This window comes from Zalophus californianus, chromosome 9 (assembly GCF_009762305.2).
Source record: "Zalophus californianus isolate mZalCal1 chromosome 9, mZalCal1.pri.v2, whole genome shotgun sequence".
Taxonomy (NCBI): domain Eukaryota; kingdom Metazoa; phylum Chordata; class Mammalia; order Carnivora; family Otariidae; genus Zalophus; species Zalophus californianus.
The window spans coordinates 41,635,469-41,653,239 of NC_045603.1; the positions used below are offsets into that span (position 1 = coordinate 41,635,469).

The 17,771-nt window shown below is 35.3% G+C and overlaps 1 protein-coding gene, 1 non-coding gene and 1 pseudogene across 7 annotated transcripts in view; 2 read left to right on the top strand and 1 right to left on the bottom strand.

Moving 5' to 3' along the window:
• Positions 1-17,771, top strand: part of OSBPL8 (oxysterol binding protein like 8) — a 161,955-nt gene that overhangs the window by 101,458 nt on the left and 42,726 nt on the right. For all 6 annotated transcript variants that reach the window (XM_027591882.2, XM_027591883.2, XM_027591884.2 and 3 more), the window contains one exon: positions 15,720-15,790. In XM_027591882.2, coding sequence (XP_027447683.1) covers positions 15,720-15,790 — 71 coding nt within the window. The remainder of the gene's footprint in view (positions 1-15,719; positions 15,791-17,771) is intronic.
• On the bottom strand, positions 694-1,150 carry LOC113921623 (annotated as a pseudogene).
• Positions 16,756-16,885, top strand: LOC113923264. Its single transcript, XR_003520262.1, has one exon. It is a non-coding gene; the product is annotated as a small nucleolar RNA SNORA41 (small nucleolar RNA).

Sequence of the window (17,771 nt, forward strand, 5' to 3'; positions counted from 1 at the left end):
TTTGTTTCATTTCTGTTGAAGAGCTCACGTGTTTGAAGGGAACACTATCCATTAAGGTGCACTTACCAGTTTTCATATATCTAAAATAAAATGAGGATACATTTGACTTTTTCTTACCCCACAAAAAATACTAAGACTAGCTATAATTTTGATGCCATTAATGTTTGTATTTTTCCCCCTGAAGATGTGGGACTATTTTCTTGTGGTTAATTTGTTAAAATGTGGAATGTTCATCTTAAGTATACATACTAAGAGAAATTACCAGTAACCTGAATACTGTAGCTAAGCATAAATATCTTTAGAATCTCCTTCTAAAAAAAGAATGTTTTTGAAAAGCTTAAATTAATAAGTTCCAGATCTTTTTCATAGAACTGGCTGGTTAACTGTGGGTTTACATCATCGTTTGTCTCTATCCCTGATGGTGAGAAATGATTCCCCCTAACCATCCAAGGAAACAAGCATACACACACAGCTCTCATTCCCCACTTCTACTTCTGAAACATTAGTCAGAAGGTCACATACATGTTATTAAAAATTAAGCTCAAAACACTTAAAATAATTCAGTATTAGAAATTGACTCTGTCACAAGTCTCTTCTTTTTAGAAGTCATATTGGGCCAGTTAAATGTTCCAGTTACACTCTCATTAATATTTATGAAGCAGAAGAATATTCCAGCAAGTTCAAACTGGAGGTTTAGGTATCACAACACTGACTCCTAGTTCACTCTTTGGGTTCAGTAGATTTACTCCTCTACCTCTGGCAGAATTTGCTCCTGGATTCAGTTGTTCCTTCTTTGGCAACGTTTTAGCTGTTGCCATGAATATTTCATTTACATTCATTGGTGTTTTAGCTGATGTCTCCTTGAGTAGTACGCTGTTGTCATCTACATAGGACTGTGCTTCCTGGAAATTGATAGCTCTTTTATTTGCAAGATCAGCCTTGTTTCCCAGTAAAGCTATTTACAGCATTAGGATTGGCTTGCTTCTTAAGTTCTTTAATCCATTTTTTGGCTTTGGCAAAGGACTCGTCATTTGTGATATCATCCACAACTATGGCTGCTTTGGTCCTCTCTAGTACATTGGGCTAGACTGTGGTATTGTTCTTGACCAGCTGCATCCCGTATTTCAAACTTTACTGTTGTGTCATCAAAATAACACAGTTTGGGGGGGCGCCTGGGTGGCTCAGTCAGTTAAGCATCTGCCTTCGGCTCAGGTCCTGATGATCCCAAGGTCCTGAGATCGAGTCCCGCATCGGGCTCCCTGCTCAGTGGGGACTCTGCTTCTCCCTCTGACCCTCTCCCATCTCGTGTTCTCTCTCTCTCTCTCTGAAATAAATAAGTAAATTTATTTTTATTTTTAAAGTGCGGTTGAGGGGTGTCTGAGTGCCTCAGTTATTTGGGCATCTGACTCTTGATTTCGGCTTAGGTTATGATCTCGGGGTCATAACATCAAGGCCCACGTCACTCTGCACTCAGTTGGTAGTCTGCTTGAGATCCTTTCCCTCTCCCCCCCCCCCCCCGCTCATTCTCACCCTCTTTCTCAAATAAATATTTTTTTAAAAAACTCTTAATAAAGTATGGTTGGTTGAACTGTCAACAAAATAAGGGAATTGGTAGGTGGGGCAGAATTACGGAGAGTGGGAATCCAGAGAGGTGATGAGTTCTGAAGGCAGCATTTGTCCTGACTAGCACTTGTTACTTTCTGAAGTTCTACAGCTTGAGTTTAATGAGAAAAAGGGAGAAAAGTCCTGTGGCCCATTCATGATGGAAATTTGGATTGGAGATCTCTCCATGTGAAATTAGGAGTCCTTCTTAGTTAAAAAAGAAAACAAACACACCTGAAAAACATAGCCATAGAGGAAGATGCTGGTGTTAATGCCTATCTTGGTTGTGACTCCAGGTAGAATGGGGAGAGAGGGACTCTTCTTTGAGAAGCAAAAACATATACTCCTGTGTAGGCTTGGGGACAGAACTCATCCTATCTCTGTGGTAAAAACAAAAACACCCCTCAGTTTAGTTTAAAATGATCTTTTCCCAAGTGTCTGGAAGAATTGACACAGATACTTGTTAGAGGAGAGGTTTAAACATATGCCTCCAAAAATTGATTTTTAGTTATGAGCTCATACATAAACAAAACAACAAGTTAGCATTATGATGTGGAAAAATCAGTAAAGACATGAAGTAACAAGCCACCATCAGAGAGAATCTGCATAAACTACCTACCATCCAGACCAACATCTGTACCAATTAGAATTATAAATGCCAGAATGTGATTTAATGGGTTAAAGGCAATATTGAAAGATAATGCTGGGAACCTTTCAGAAGGATGAAAGAGAACCTGGGTGACTCATTCACTTAAGTGTCTGACTCTGGATTTTGGCTCAGGTCATGATCTCAGGGTCATGAGATCGAGCCCCACATTGGGCTCCATGCTCAGCACAGAGTCTGCTTGGGAGTCTCTTGCTTCTTCTTCCTCTGCCCCTCCCCTTGTGTGTGCATGCTCTCTCTCTCTCTTAATAAATAAATAAAATCTTTAAAATAAAAAAAAAGGATGAAAGACAACAACTCTCTGATTAAGGAGGACTCACAGTTCCCAAGCAGGAATTCTAAACAGTAATAGTTTTATTTTTTTTAAGATTCTATTTATTTATTTGAGAGAGAGGGAGAGCGCAGAGGGAGAGTGAGAGGGAGAAGCAAACCCCACTGAGCAGAGAGCCTGATGCAGGACTTGATCCCAGGACCCTGAGATCATGACCTGAGCCGAAAGCAGATGCTTAACCAACTGAGCCACCCAGGAGCCCTAAACAGTAATAGTTTTAATGCTGATACTTGACAAGAAGGAGGGCTGAAAAGTAATGAATTAAGTAAGCATTTATTTTTTTTTAAAGATTTTATTTATTCATTTGAGAGAGAGAGAGAATGAGAGAGAGCCCATGAGAGGGGTTAGGGTCAGAGGGAGAAGCAGACCCCTTGCCGAGCAGGAAGCCCGATGCAGGACTCGATCCACGGACTCCAGGATCATGACCTGAGCCAAAGGCAGTCGCTAAACCAACTGAGCCACCCAGGCGCCCTTAAGTAAGCATTTAACTTAGTGTTAGAAAAGTAATAGAATAAACCCAAAGTAAATAGAAAGAAGGAAATAATAAAGATATGAGAATAGATATAGGTGAGAGCAAGAAAGACAAAGTTGGTTGTTTGAAAAGGCCAATAAAAATTATCAAAACTTGAGCAAGACTAAGGGAAATAAACATTAGGAATAAAAAGACAACTAAAAATATAGGCAGATGTTTGAAAGATAATATAAACTCTAGCCAATAAATTTGAAAAATTAGATGAACAAATTTTTAGAATGATCGTACTTCCCAAAATTTATTCAGTAATAGGAAATTCTAGTGATTTTTGTACTCTAATTAGTAGTATAGATTATCTTTACAGAGACATCATAGGCCAAGATAGATTTACAAACAAGTTCTGCTGAACATTTAGGGAAAAATATAACTCCAATCTCACCCTAGAACTGTATTTCATTAATTCTGAAAAAGTACCCCTGCTCCTACTTTAACATCTCTGAAATTGGGTTAGATCTTTCTTTTTTTTTTCCTGTGGGGGAGGGGAAAGTGATGGGGGGCAGAGGCAGAGGGAGAGAGAGACTCTTAAACAGACTCCATGCTGGGGCAGGGGGGCTCGGTTTCTTGGTTTTGGCTCAGGTCATGATCTCGTGGTTGTGGGATTGAGTCCCGAGGTGGGCTTTGTGCCCAGCTGAATCAGCTTCAGATTCTCTCTCCCTCTTCCTCTCTCTCTCTCTCTCTCTCTCTCTCTCTCTCAAATAAAAATCTTTTTAAAATCTATGATGTCATTTAACACACAGATTAAAGAAGAAAAACTATGTTATCCCATTAATAAAATGTATTTGAAAATGTTAACATCCGTTCATGATACAAAATTTTTTAGCAAATTAGAAATAGAAGGGAACTCTTTCTTAACCTTGTAAAGTTAGAATTAGGAACAAAGGTGTGTACCATCTACACTTCATTTCAGCATCGTACTTGAAATTTAGTGAATAAGGGTAAAAAGAAATAAAAAGTAAAGGAGCAAAAAATTTTATTTGTAGTTAGTATAGTTGTTTATACAGAAGCTCTCCCAAATACACAGATAAATTATTAAAGTTATTAAGAAATTACTGGATACGTGTTAACTATGGTTGTATGTACCAGTAACAAGTGATTAGAAAAATGCAGTTCAAAAAATACCACTTAAAGTAACAGAAAGTAAGGTACATAGCAATAAGTCTAATAAATCTAACATAGTATCTTTATGTAGAAAAGTGTAACACTAAGATGGTGTATTCTCAATAAATGGAGAGACATACCATGTTTCCAGTAGGAAAAATCAATATTATTAGTGTGTCAGTTCTCAAATTGATTTTATCTGTTGAAGGTATTTTGAATCCATATCTCAACAGGGTTTTTTCATGGTACTTCATAAGATTATCCTTAGTCTAGGGAGAACGAAGGGCAAAGAAGAGTCAAAACCCTCCTGAAGAAGCAGAGCCAGGCAAGGGTTAGGGGCTATTTAATACTTACCGTAATGCTCCAGTGAGTAAGACAGGAGGTGTTGGTGCTGAAATAGAGACAAATGAAACACCAACAACAGAGACTTAGAAATAATGTTACTCATTAGAGTTCTACATGACACTGTAGCAAAAGCAAAAGTACGGAAAAACAGTAAAAAAGGTCAGTCCTTTCCAGGGAGGCAGCAGTGACTAAGCAGAGCACAGGTTTTTATGGCAGTGAAGATGCTCTGTATGATACTCTAATGATAGCTACATGTCATTATGCATTTGTCCAAACCCATGGCATGTACAACATTAAAAAGTGAGCCCTAAGATAAACTATGGAATTTGAGTGATTATGATATGTCAACATAGGTTCACAATTAGAACAAATGTACTGGTCTGGTCAGGAGAATTGATAATAGGGGAGGCCATGCATATATGGAGGCGGGGGTATATGGGAGATCTCTGTACCTTCCTCTCAATTTTGCTGTGAACCTGAAACTGCTCTAAAAAATAAAATCTTTCTTTTTTTTAAAGATTTTGTTTATAATTTGACAGCGAGAGAGGGAACACAAGCAGGGGGAGTGGGAGAGGGAGAAGCAGGCTTCCCGCGGGGCAGGGAGCCCAATGCGGGGCTCGATCCCAGGACCCTGGGACCATGACCTGAGCCGAAGGCAGACGCTTAATGACTGAACCACCCAGGTGCCCCAGAAATAAAATCTTAAAAAAAAAAAAAAAAAAGGTAGAACATTTCAGTGTACTGGAAGTGTACTCACCTTATGCAAACATCATGGCATGGGGAAACAGAGAAGAAACTTCATCAGCATGCTGTCAAGACAAGCCAAAGTCAGAAAAAATTGGGCAGAGTTCACCCAGTTTGTCCTTGGTTTACAAAGAGATGGTACAGTGGTAGGGGACATTTTGGGTGATGGCAGCTCTTTTATATTGATTATCCTGTTTCCTGTATCCCATGCATTCTTACTGCTGCTGTCACTTTTTGGTAGAATACAATTCTAGTACAGCCATTCCCAAGTGGGGTCGTATGAGGGAAGTAAGGCCTGTAGAAAATAATTTAAGTGAGTATTTTCTCAGTTCTCCCAAGGATTATGGTGCATGGGTAGAGCCATTATAGATGTATGCGAGAAAAGGTTAATTCATTTTGAAAAGTGGATGTTTCAATGCAGTGAGCCTAATGAATCCCAGGTGAGAAGGACTGCTCTAGTAAATTATTTGAAAATACTCATGGAAAGTAAGTTTTAGACCTTACATGTCTAAAAATACCTTTATTTTACCCTAATATGTAATTGATAGTTTGGCTGGGTATGGAATTTTAAGTTGGAAGTCATTTTCCTTCTAATTTTGAAAGCACTGCTTATATTTTGGTCCTGATTCTGGAATTACTGGTGATGTCAATAGCTTATCTGATTCCTGATCTAGAGGAAATTGGTGTAATGAATTATCTGCAAAAGGATTCTTTGGTATAAATAGGGCTGGTTCTCAGTTTTTGCCATTGCTGGTTTGTGATTCAGCTTTCTGGGATAATGCAAGACAGTGACTACTTGTTAATCTCATGTTTTCCAATGTCAAATATGTGTTGTTGTTATGTCCTATCCTGGATCCATACTTGTGGAATACGTACCCATACTTTATATTTTTAAGGAATTACCCCTTTCTTATAATTTTAGTTTTAGAAGAGAACACATTAGGTTAGTGTCTTCCTTCTGCCATTTTAACCTGAAACCTTTCTAAATTTTACATATATTATCCAGTTTCATCCTAATAACAATCTGATAATATAGGTAATATTATTAGCATTTTATAGATGAGGAAACAGAAACCCACAGAAATTAACATAATTGCTAAAGTGCATCCAGCTGGGATTTGAACCCAGGCAGTTTAATTTCAAATCCTGCGTAACCATTAACACAACAATGCCTTGAGAGTCAAGCACCACTGCATGAATTATAATTATTTCTCTCTTGTTTATAATTAATGGTCATTTATATTTCATGACATGGAGAAAAGCAAAACAAACAAAACAACCCAAATCCCTGTTGTAGTTATTATCAACTGTAAACTTATTTTTACCATTATTTGATTTTTGAAATGCCTTTGCCCATAAAGAACGTTACATAAAGGAAATTAATTTGTTAAGTGTACTTTCTAGTAAAGAGAAACAGACTTAGATTATATAGGATGTTATTGTATAGGAGTGGAGAAATAGCCTTGAAATGTATGCAGAATAGTGGGAAGGAAACTGAGATCGTATAGTAAGGTTCCTATAAAAATGAACCACTGTCAGTTGAAATTTTAATGGTAGTTATAAAGAGATAGCATAGAGTATAAATTTGGCTATTGGCACTTTACTGTTAGATTTAGTAATGTGAGATCATACCAGTAACTTAGTTTTAACCTAGTAAAGAAAGATATTCTATTTGTTATTGTGATAATAAAGCTGCATTTTTCTTTAAATAGAGTTTTAAGTGGAAAATCCTTATTGGTAGATGATATATTTTGAAAAGTTTAAATGCATTGAACAGGAACTACAGTAGCTCCTATCTGTTTCAAGATAACATGTGTTAGAGCACTCAGCATTATTGTGGTGTCTTTTCAGTCATCCTTCTGGACTGGTTTGCATTAACATTGTCTTAATGACTCATATATCTTTGCTAGAGGTAAAACTTAAATATTTATTTTCCACTTTAGCTGTTAGAATCCATAAAAATTGTACTTGAAAGAATATCTTTCCTTATGAATTCTTAAACATGGCTGAGGCACGCAGTGGAGTAGATATAGATCTAGAGGCTTCAGGAAAGATAAACAGTGTTATATTTATATCCATTTATGAGGTAAGCAAAAACTGGAAAGAATCGGAAGAGGTGGGAAGTGTGGCAGATACTACAAAAACATAACGGATGTGAGAAGGGGTTGCATTTTACTTCATCCTGAATCTCTAAGTATTGATCTTGCTTTGTTTTTACTAAAGCAGCAACTTAGTTCAGGGCATTGCTGGTTTGATAAAAAGGTAAAACATTAGTAGAATTGCCTTTCTTATTTATCAGTTCATTAAAAAAAAAAAAACCCAACAACCCACTAGCAAGGCTTAATGCCTTTTCTGTTTATTGCTGATGTGACAGTCTCTGGTCCTTCTCCTTTGCTGTTAAATGTGTGTGTCCTTTGTTTGTGCTGGTGGGTTTCACTACATTTGGACGTGAGAGAAAAGCCTCTCATTGCCATACTGATCTAATTAGCCTTCTGGGCGAACATATACGTTAAATAGACCTTCTAAGCCATGAAAGAAGAGAGCTCACAACAACGTAGATTTTCTTCCTGTACTGTGGTTTCGCCTGTTTTATTTCCTCCACGAATTGATGGCCGAAAGCTTGTCCGGAATGCTTCATTTGGAGGATACAATGAACTTTCTCCTTCGTTGCCAGGTTTGTTTGTTTAATCTTGCATTCTTTTCTTAATTTCTTGCAGGCTTTTCATTAAACTAGATATTCCAACATCTTAAAACTGCTTTCATTTAAATGAAACAGATTCTGTAGTGAAAGGTCCAGTTTTAGTGACTACTGCTATATGGCTTGGCTTTTCCATGTTTTCTCTTAAATTCTCTTAAGCCCAAACTTGAGAACTAGTGATTCAGTGAATTACAAATCTTGCATTGCTGATAGCATGAATTTTTGCTTTAATTATAGAAATAAATATTATAACCCTTGGATAAAATTAAAACCTTTTCTGGACTTGAGATAAATGTAAAATTCTGTAAATAAGCAGATTAATCTGAGGTTTTTGCAGATGAAACCCAGATATTTAATATTGATAGTAACTATGTTAAAATTGCTGTTTAGTTTAAGCTTTAATAGTTCAAGTCCTGACTAAAGTGAAGTTTTCTGTCCAAGTATAATTTTTGAAATAGCCTTCTTGTTGTTAGATGTGTCTTCGTATAATTAGTTTGTGCTAGGAAATTGTTATTTTTAAGGTAACAATTTTAAAATGAAATTAGGCATTTGACAGCTATGATTCAGACATTAAATAATCAGTTAATGAAATAGGTCTTTAATTGTATGAAAAAGATTTATTATAGCAAATATTTGGATATATATTTTAAAATATTTTAAAATCTCTATTTTCCATTCAAAATTTAAATTGCAACATAATTTTGTCTAGTTTTGAGGCTATATTTTTCTTTTAAAATGAAAATATTCTTTCAATACTCATGGCAAAGAAATCACTGAAACTGGTGCTTGCTTTAACCATCTCTAGATTTTTCTGACACTTATGTTTTGTTAAATTTGAATTATGTTTTCTGCTTTCACACTAACATTTATTCTTGGCTTTTAATGAATATTCATGCTGATAGGTGGTATATGCACTATTTTGAGATAGTGAAACACCGAATAGATGGTGCTACCTGGAAAATTAAATAAATTGTTATAAATATATTGATTTCATTTTCTTTTCTGACAATGTTTTCACAGAAGAATTGGGAACCATAGTCCTGAACTGTTGCCTAAGTAGCATAAGCTATAAACAGCATTCATAATCTGTATTTCATCTTCTCAGTATAGCATGGTTACTATCATGCTTCTTATGTTCTCAAAATGGTGTACATTTTAGTATTTGTCTTTGTTCAGAAGTGTCTTTGAAAATACAACATGCTGAAAAATTTTAAAGTTGTTAAATACTCTATTTGCTTTTACAATGTGACTTAGTTCCATTTCTGTGTGTGTTTCTGTATTTTATTTTTTAAGTTAGCAAGCTTGTAGCAGATGTTTGCTGACATTCATGCAGTGATTCTACTTAATATTAAAGAATAATCATGTGACTCTACTAAACAACAGAAAACTTCACTTTTATTAAAAGTTTGCTATTTACTTAATTAGGTAACTAAAGGCAGAATTGTCAGTTTCTCTTGTCAAAGAATATATTGAAGGTCACCCTGGATTGATTTATTTGAATGGAAAAGTAAATGGTTGGCTTTGTTTTCTAATTCTTGAAATAAAATCATATTCATAGGGATGCTTCCATATCCCCGTTTTTACAACCAACAGTTGTACTGCAACCAGCCATGATAGAAAGCTCTTTATGTTGCATTTTATAAGCTAAGAAATAGAATGGAATTAGGTACTTCAGAGAAGTGGCTTTTATGTTGTTGTTTTTCCAGTTAAAAAATAAAACATATTTCTTCTGGGACCTTTCATTGTACTGAAAAAAATTTTAGATGCATTTGTTTTTACCTGACATTATTAGAGGAGATGTTCTACGTTAGTGATATTGAAAGATCATTTTGCCTTACTACTTTGAACATAACCTTCTTTTCATTTTAGTTTCCTTAGGAAAAAATTACTTTTTTGTCCTTCTACCTGAAGAAATATATTGGTTTGGCCTTTTTCTTTATGATGATCTATAATATAGAAATGGTACCACCTGCCCATGTATTTCCAATAACACCATAGTGCTTTTTTTTTTTTTTTTTTTTTTAAGTTCATGTCTGCTTATCTGTTTCTTTCCGCCATCTCCGGTATAACTTCTAGATATGCTTATTGCACCGATCTCTAGAATAGTACCAGAAAATTGGAGTAAATAAACTTTGAGCAAATGAATCACTTATGGGCAAACTGTGTGAGCTTTAGTGCACAGATAGGTTTCTTTTTTAGTATATTTTGACTCTCAGAGTTTTTTTTTTTTAGTACAATTTCTTGATTCTTGGCTATGTTCATTATAGTTAATATTAATGTAGCTATATTTGTAAATACATTTTAGCAAGACTGAAGCAGCATAAAGCTTGCTTTATTATATCTAAACATTATTGAATCAAATTTACTGCGGAAGTATATGAAAAGGTTATACCTTGTCAATTATGATAGCACTTGTATTCTGTTAACAAATTAGAACTTAGGGACACGGTGTTAATTTATTTAGGGATAATATTCCATTGGGTTAGTAGGAGGAAGTAAACTGTGTATTACTACACTACTTAAAAATATTTTTGTGACCACACATTTAGGGAACACTTTCTTAAGACCAAAAAGCACTAACCATTAAAGAATGAGATGGCTAAATTTGACTACCTTAAAATTGAGTGGTTTATAAAAAAAAAATGCAGGTAATAAAAAGACAAGAATAGGGAGTTATTTGTAACATATAGCTGGCAAAGGACCGGTATCTGGAATACATCAAGAATTCCTATATAAATCAATAAGAAAAAGATAGACTATGTGCATATATATACTATATGTATATTTTAATGCACAAAAGATTAGGGTTCCTGGGTGGCTCAGTCAGTTAAGCATCTGACTCCTGGTTTTGGCTCAGGTCATGATCTCATGGGTTGTGGGATTGAGCCCCTTGTCAGGCTCCATGCTCTGCAGGGAGCCTGCTTAAAGATTCTCTCTCTCTGCTCCTCCCCCTGGGTGTGCGAGCGCATGCATGTGTGCACTCTGTCAAATCTTTAAAAAAAAATAAATGCACAAAGGATCTGAGGAGGTGCTTCACAAAGAGAAAGTTAAAATGGCTAATTAACATGAGAAAGTGCTCAACATCATTAATAGTCAGGGACATGCAAACTAGAAGCTCATTATACCATTGATATACACATCCCAGAGATTAGCAGAAATATTAAAAGTTTGTCAATATTGATGTTACCATGATATGGAAAAAGGAGAACTCTTACTATTAGTAGAAAAATAAACAATTTGGTATCCTTAAAGTTGAAGAACACATATACTATAACCCAGGAATTCTAGAATTTAAAGAAACTCACAGGTAGGTGTGTGTATGTGTGTGTATGTGTGTATATATATATATATATATATATATATATATATATATATATATATATATATATATATATGTCTACCAGGATATACTTCCAAGAATATTTGTGGCACCATTGTTTATAAGAGGGACAAATTAGGAACAACCCAAATGTTTATCTACAATAGATGGATAAATAGTGGTATAGTTATGCAGTGGGATTCTAATCTGCAATAAAAATGAGTGAAATACCGGCTTGACATGCTGGTAAAGAATGTTTGCAAAAGTCAATATAAATTGCCCTTGAGAAGATTAGATTGTGATCAAGAATGGTGCTGAAGTGGGGAGGATCTTATGGGATTTTGACATTTTTTTTTTTTATTTGGGTGGTGGTTATGCCAGTATTCACTGTATACATTAAATTATACATATTTTATGCATTTTCTGAAGCTGTTCTATATTTTATGTATTTAATAAAATAATTACAAATAACAGTGGAGTCCAGTTTTGTTAATTTTTGGATCAAAATACCAAATTTTTATGTTTGAAAGGGTGAATAAGGATTAGACCTTTCTTTTCAGGAATTCACAGTCAAGTATGGAATATGAACATGAAAACAAATAATTGAAGTATATTGTGATAAATGGGGTAGTACAAATATGTATGAAATGCTATATATGTCAGAGAAGGGAGCTATGCCTACACAGAGCAAGGCCACCCTAGAAGAGGTGGCCTTTGGTCTTGAGAGGCACCTAGCATTCTAAAAATAGCATGAATTTTAAAGTTAGACCTAAGTTTGAATTAGCTCTGATACTTACTGACATTAGTCAAATTACTTAATTTCTGTGAACCTTGGCTTTTTCAGTTATATAAAATACAGTTAATATGTGGGGTTTTTTTGTGGTGTTTTAAAAAAACTAGTAGGTAAAGCATCTAGCATAGTGTCGTAATCACACATGTTCTTACAAATGGATATTGGTTCCTTTATTGTTTTCATTAATATGTTAATTATTATTATTGATGAATTAATAAGGATTAGGTGCAAAATAAGTTAAAGGGATATAGACTTAGTGAGGAAAGATGCCAAAGCAGGAAAGGTCTAATAAACTGGAAGAATAGAGAAGGCTATCTGAGTTTTTATTTATTTTTTTATTGAGGCATAACTTACATATAGTTAAATGCCCAACCTCTTGAATTTTAAGTTACATATAGACCCATGTAACCACTTCCCAGATCCACAGAAGAGTGCCTCTTGGCCCCTCCCAGTCAGTTCCTTTTACCAACAAAGGTAAACTGTAACAACCTCTATCCCTATAGATCAGGTTTGCCAGTTCCTGAACTGTATATAAATGGAGTCATACAGTATGTGCTTTTTTTTTTTAAATGGAAAGACATGACTTTTTTCGCTCAGTATTGTGTCTGTTGTTTTCTGTAGTAGTAATTGGTTCTTTTAATTAGTACTACATTGCTGTGTAACATTCCATTGTGCAAATATATTCATTTATTCAACCTTAATAACCATCTGAGTTGGCTTCAGACTTTGGCTATTATGAATAAAGCTGCTGTGAACATTTTTGTATCTTTGATGAATATACACAACCATTTCTGTTGGGTATATCTAGGATTAGAATTGCTTTGTGTTAGAATATCCATAAATTCCGCTTTAGTATGTACTTTCAAATAGTTTTCCAAAATGGGTTATGCCGCATTATACTCTCATCAGTGGTGAATAGAGTTCCAGTTGCTCCACATTCTAATCTGTACTTGAAAGGTAGTATCCCTTTAATTTTAGACATTTTGATGAGGATATAGGTTTCTGTATCATTGAGGCAGTTGGGAGGATAGTAGGAAGAGAATTTACTACCTAAAATCACTACCAAGCAAACTTGGTAAAAGCCCGCTCAGCGGGGAGTCTGCTTCTCCCTCTGACCCTCTTCCCTCTTGAGGTCTCTGTCTCTCATTCTCTCTCTCTCAAATAAATAAATAAAATTAAAAGTCATGATCTGAAATTGCTCTGCATTATTAATAATGGTCAATAATGTGTTATAGGCTTCAGAATTTTGTCTACAAATACCACTTTTTTAAAAAATAGAGGAGTAATTTTAAAGTAATTTTGAATCTCCACACATGGTAGAAAATAATAATTCATTAATATTAAGAATTATTATAGGGGCTGCGCCTGGGTCACTCAGTTGGTTAGGCGTCTGCCTTTGGCTCAGATCATGATCCCTGGGTCCTGGATTGAGCCCCACATCAGTCTCCCTGCTTGGTGGGGAGCCTGTTCCTCATTCTCCCTCTGCCACTCCCCCTGCTTGTGCTTGCTCTCTCTCTGTCAAATAAATAAAATCTTAAAAAAAAAAAAAATTCTCCCTTGCCCTCTGTCCCTCCCCCCCATGCTCATGTGCTCTCTAAAATAAATAAATCTTAAAAAAGAATTACTTATTATAAAATGTTACTACTGTAAATAAATATTTTAGAATTTTTAAACTGAATTAAGTAACTTTGGTTTGCTTTAAAGTCTAAAATTTTGGTAAGTTATTTAAAATTTCATGCTGCATTTATGAAATAGTTTTGTTTCCCCCTAGTAGTGGGATTGAGTGATCCTCCTTACCAGAGTTGGGGGGTGGGAAGATACCTTTTTCATATTACAGAAAACAATTCAATAAAATCTCTGGATTAGGAAATTGGAATGGATTTGTTTTTAGCTAATAAAAGTCAAATAGAGAAAAACGGTATTAATATGTTAGAAATGATTTTTAAATGCTTCAGGCACTGGTGCTACTGATGATTTTTTAAGTGCTGCTTTATGAATAATTATGTATGTATTTTTAATATAGGCTTTTATTGGACTTAGAACAAATTATTATAGGGAAGAGTTAATAATACTTGCCCTCAAAAGTAGAAGGAACATCTTTAAATGGAGTACTGCTCCTTTTTTTAAAAAAATTTTTATTGTTATGTTAATCACCATACATTACATCATTAGTTTGAGTACTGCTCCTTTTATACCTGCCACACAAATTTCAGTATTAACATTTCTCTAATTGTACTCTTTTTTTTTAAGATTTTATTTATTTATTTGACAGATAGCAAGAGCAGGAACACAAGCAGGGGTAGTCAGAGTGGGAGAAGCAGGCTTCCCACTGAGCAGGGATCCCAATGCGGGGCTTGATCCCAGGACCCTGGGATCATGACCCAAGCCGAAGGCAGATGCTCAACCAACTGAGCCACCCAGGCACTCCTCTCTAATTGTACTCTTAATAACATTAATCTGTTAATTGCTTTTGGCATAGTGTTATGTTAATGTGTTACATGACTGCAGGGATCTGTGCATGTTCATCCCAGTACATTCATGTATTTTAGATTCATTCTTTTAGAATTTGTATACAATAGTCAGTGCCGATGATCATCTTAAGAGTCAACGTGAATTGAATGTATACTATGTGGAAAATACGATGCTAAATACTTTCTAATGGATCCTCATTTAATTCTCACAAAAAGCACATTGTTAGGTTTTTCTTAAGTCTGTCCCTCAGTCTAGATTTTTCTCTAGTCCTTTATCACCAATTCTAGAATTGTTTCTGATTTGGCAAGAGATGTTAAAAATATGCTGGGTTGGTTCTTTCATTTAGGATTCTTCATTAGAAAAGAGTTCACTGGAGGGGCGCTTGGGTGGCTCAGTCAGTGGAGCAACCGACTCTTGGTTTCAGCTCAGGTCTTGATCTCAGGGTCCTGAGATCAAGCCCTGTCCACATTGGGCTCTGTACTCCGGGGGGGGGGGGGGAGTCTGCTTCTCTTTCTCTCTGTCTCTCTCTCAAAATAAATAAATAAATCTTTTTTTTTTTAAAGATTTTTTAAAAAAAATTTTATTCATTTGAGGCACAGAGAGAGCAGAGAGCATGAGCAGGGGGAGAGGCAGAGGGAGAAGGAGAAGCAGGCTCCCTGCTGAGCCAGTAGCCCAACGTGGGGCTCGATCCCAGGACCCTGGGATCATGACCTGAGCTGAAGGCAGATGCTTAACCTACTGAGCCACCCAGGTGTCCCATAAATAACTAAATCTTAAAAGAAAAAAAAAGTCACTAGAATAAAAGCTCCATGAGGCCTGAGTTCATGAAAAGTGCTCTAGGAGCACATAAGAGAGGTATTTAGCTTGATGTTGATGGGTTCAGGAAAAGACTTCATTGCCTTTGTAAGCCTTAATTTATTCTAAAGAGTTATTGTACTACATATGATCCCTTAGAAGGGTTTTAAACTATAATAGTTTAACACTGTATGTTTAGTCTAGGCTTTTGTACCAATATACATCAAATATAATGTATATTTGAAATTGGATGACTTACATGCATTTGCTTCTTAATGCCTGTATGCTATATAATAATACTAAAATAATAACAATGTTTTTTAAAGGTTTTGAAAGAGGAAAGGAAGACATTTCTCAAAATAAAGATGAATCTTCACTTTCTATGTCAAAGAGCAAGGTAAGCATGTGTTGTCCCCAAATCCATGATTATGGCATTTTTCTAATATTTAAGAAGAAGAACAATAAAATTCTATCAGATTTTTATGGGATGTTTTTATGTTGGTATATCTAAATCATGCAGTATATATGAAAAAAGGAAAGTTCCACTGGGGTTGATGTCGGTCCTGTTGGTTACTTAGAAATACAGCCTATTGGTAACCAGTGTGTTCTCTCCAGAGTTATATTGCTTCTGATATGTCTGTTACCGTAGTACTTCTCAGACTGAGAGTTCCATTCGGAGAAGTTCTCAGGATTCCTTGTGTTTTGTTTTGTTTTGTTTTTTAACTCAAGTGTTTTGAGTTTATTTGAATGACAGTCAAAATACATACATTTTGGGGCACCTGGGGGGCTCAGGCGTTAAATGTCTGCCTTCAGCTCAGGTCATGATCCCGGGGTCCTGGGATCGAGCCCCGCATCGGGCTCCCTGCTCCGCGGGAAGCCTGCTTCTCCCTCTCTCCTCCCCCTGCTTGTGTTCCCTCTCTCACTGTGTCTCTCTCTGTCAAATAAATAAATAAAATCTTAAAAAAAAATACATTTTACCAGTTAAAGGCCAAAGGTCTCTTGCAGTAATGGCCTGCAATTGAAAGACATTTTCTTAGAATGAGATACAGTTTCCTAAATTAGTAATTCTCAAACTGGGATACTTGTACATATTTTTACTGTTGAGAACTTTTTCTTTAAGAGTATATATTCAAATTTGAGAAACACTATGTAATACATTGGTTTTCCTATGGGTTTGTAATTCACTATATTTGCTATAATTTGTTAAACAATTTGACTTCTGACTGTTATTTCAGGTCAGGTTCAATAGAAGAAGCTTTTGTTTGTGGAATCAAACTTCAGTGACTATCAGAAAATCTATTTCTTAAGCTAGTAAATTCTCTGCTGTTCTCAACTACTGAGTGCTGCTACCCATTATTTTTCTGCCACAGCTCCTACTCTCTAGCTGTCCTTATGGTAGCAGTTATGGCATTCCACTGTGGGAAAGAAACTTACATGATTAAACACCTCTTCCTTAAGAAAATAGAAGTGGACATATGTATGACGAACAGAACATGAAAAAAACCTACATTTTTGTTTCCATTCATGGCAATGGTTGAGAAGAGTTGATTTTTTTAATGTATAATTTTATACACATTTTATCCACACTTTTCAAGTATTCATTACTTAAATATCTATCATATGTGTAAAAGTACTTAGGATAGAAGTTTAATAGTACCGTGTATATATATATATATATATATAAAACATTCAAGTAAGAAATCCCTTGATCATTTTATGAGATGTGTAAAGAAAAAATAATTTATTTTGAGTCTTCAATAGCTAGAAATATAATGAAATCTATAGAACTTTTTAAAACCTGTTTTCAAGCAGTTAATACCAGAATTGGTGAATATGTGGTAGAACAGTATTCCTTCTCAGAAGTCTAAATACTTAAACTCCACACTTATATATCACAGCCACCTATATATAGTCTCTAAATTGGGGAGAGGGGAAGAGGGAGGGCAGGGAGCCTGAAAAGAAAATTTACATACCTTAATGAAGCAGGGTGGATTAATGAAAAAAAAAAAAAAAGGCTTTGGAACTGTACTTTTAATAGCACCAATCATATTGGACTCTTTAAATTTAAATTAACTAAAATCAAATGAAATTAGAAGTTCCTCAGTTACACCAGCCATATCTCAAGTGTTCAGTAGCCACATATAGTATTTCTGTCATTCAGAAAGTTCTGCTGGACAGCACTGTTTTAAAGTCAAAAAAGCAAGTTTGAGTCTTGATTCATATACATTACCTGTGACTTCTTAGATACTAATTACAGTGATATTAACAGCTATTTGGTATTAAGAGCTTACTGTGTGTCACCTTAACTCTCATAGCAATACTAGAAGGTGGTAGGTATTATTGGCCCCATGTTCTAAGTGAACAAACTGAAGCTTAGA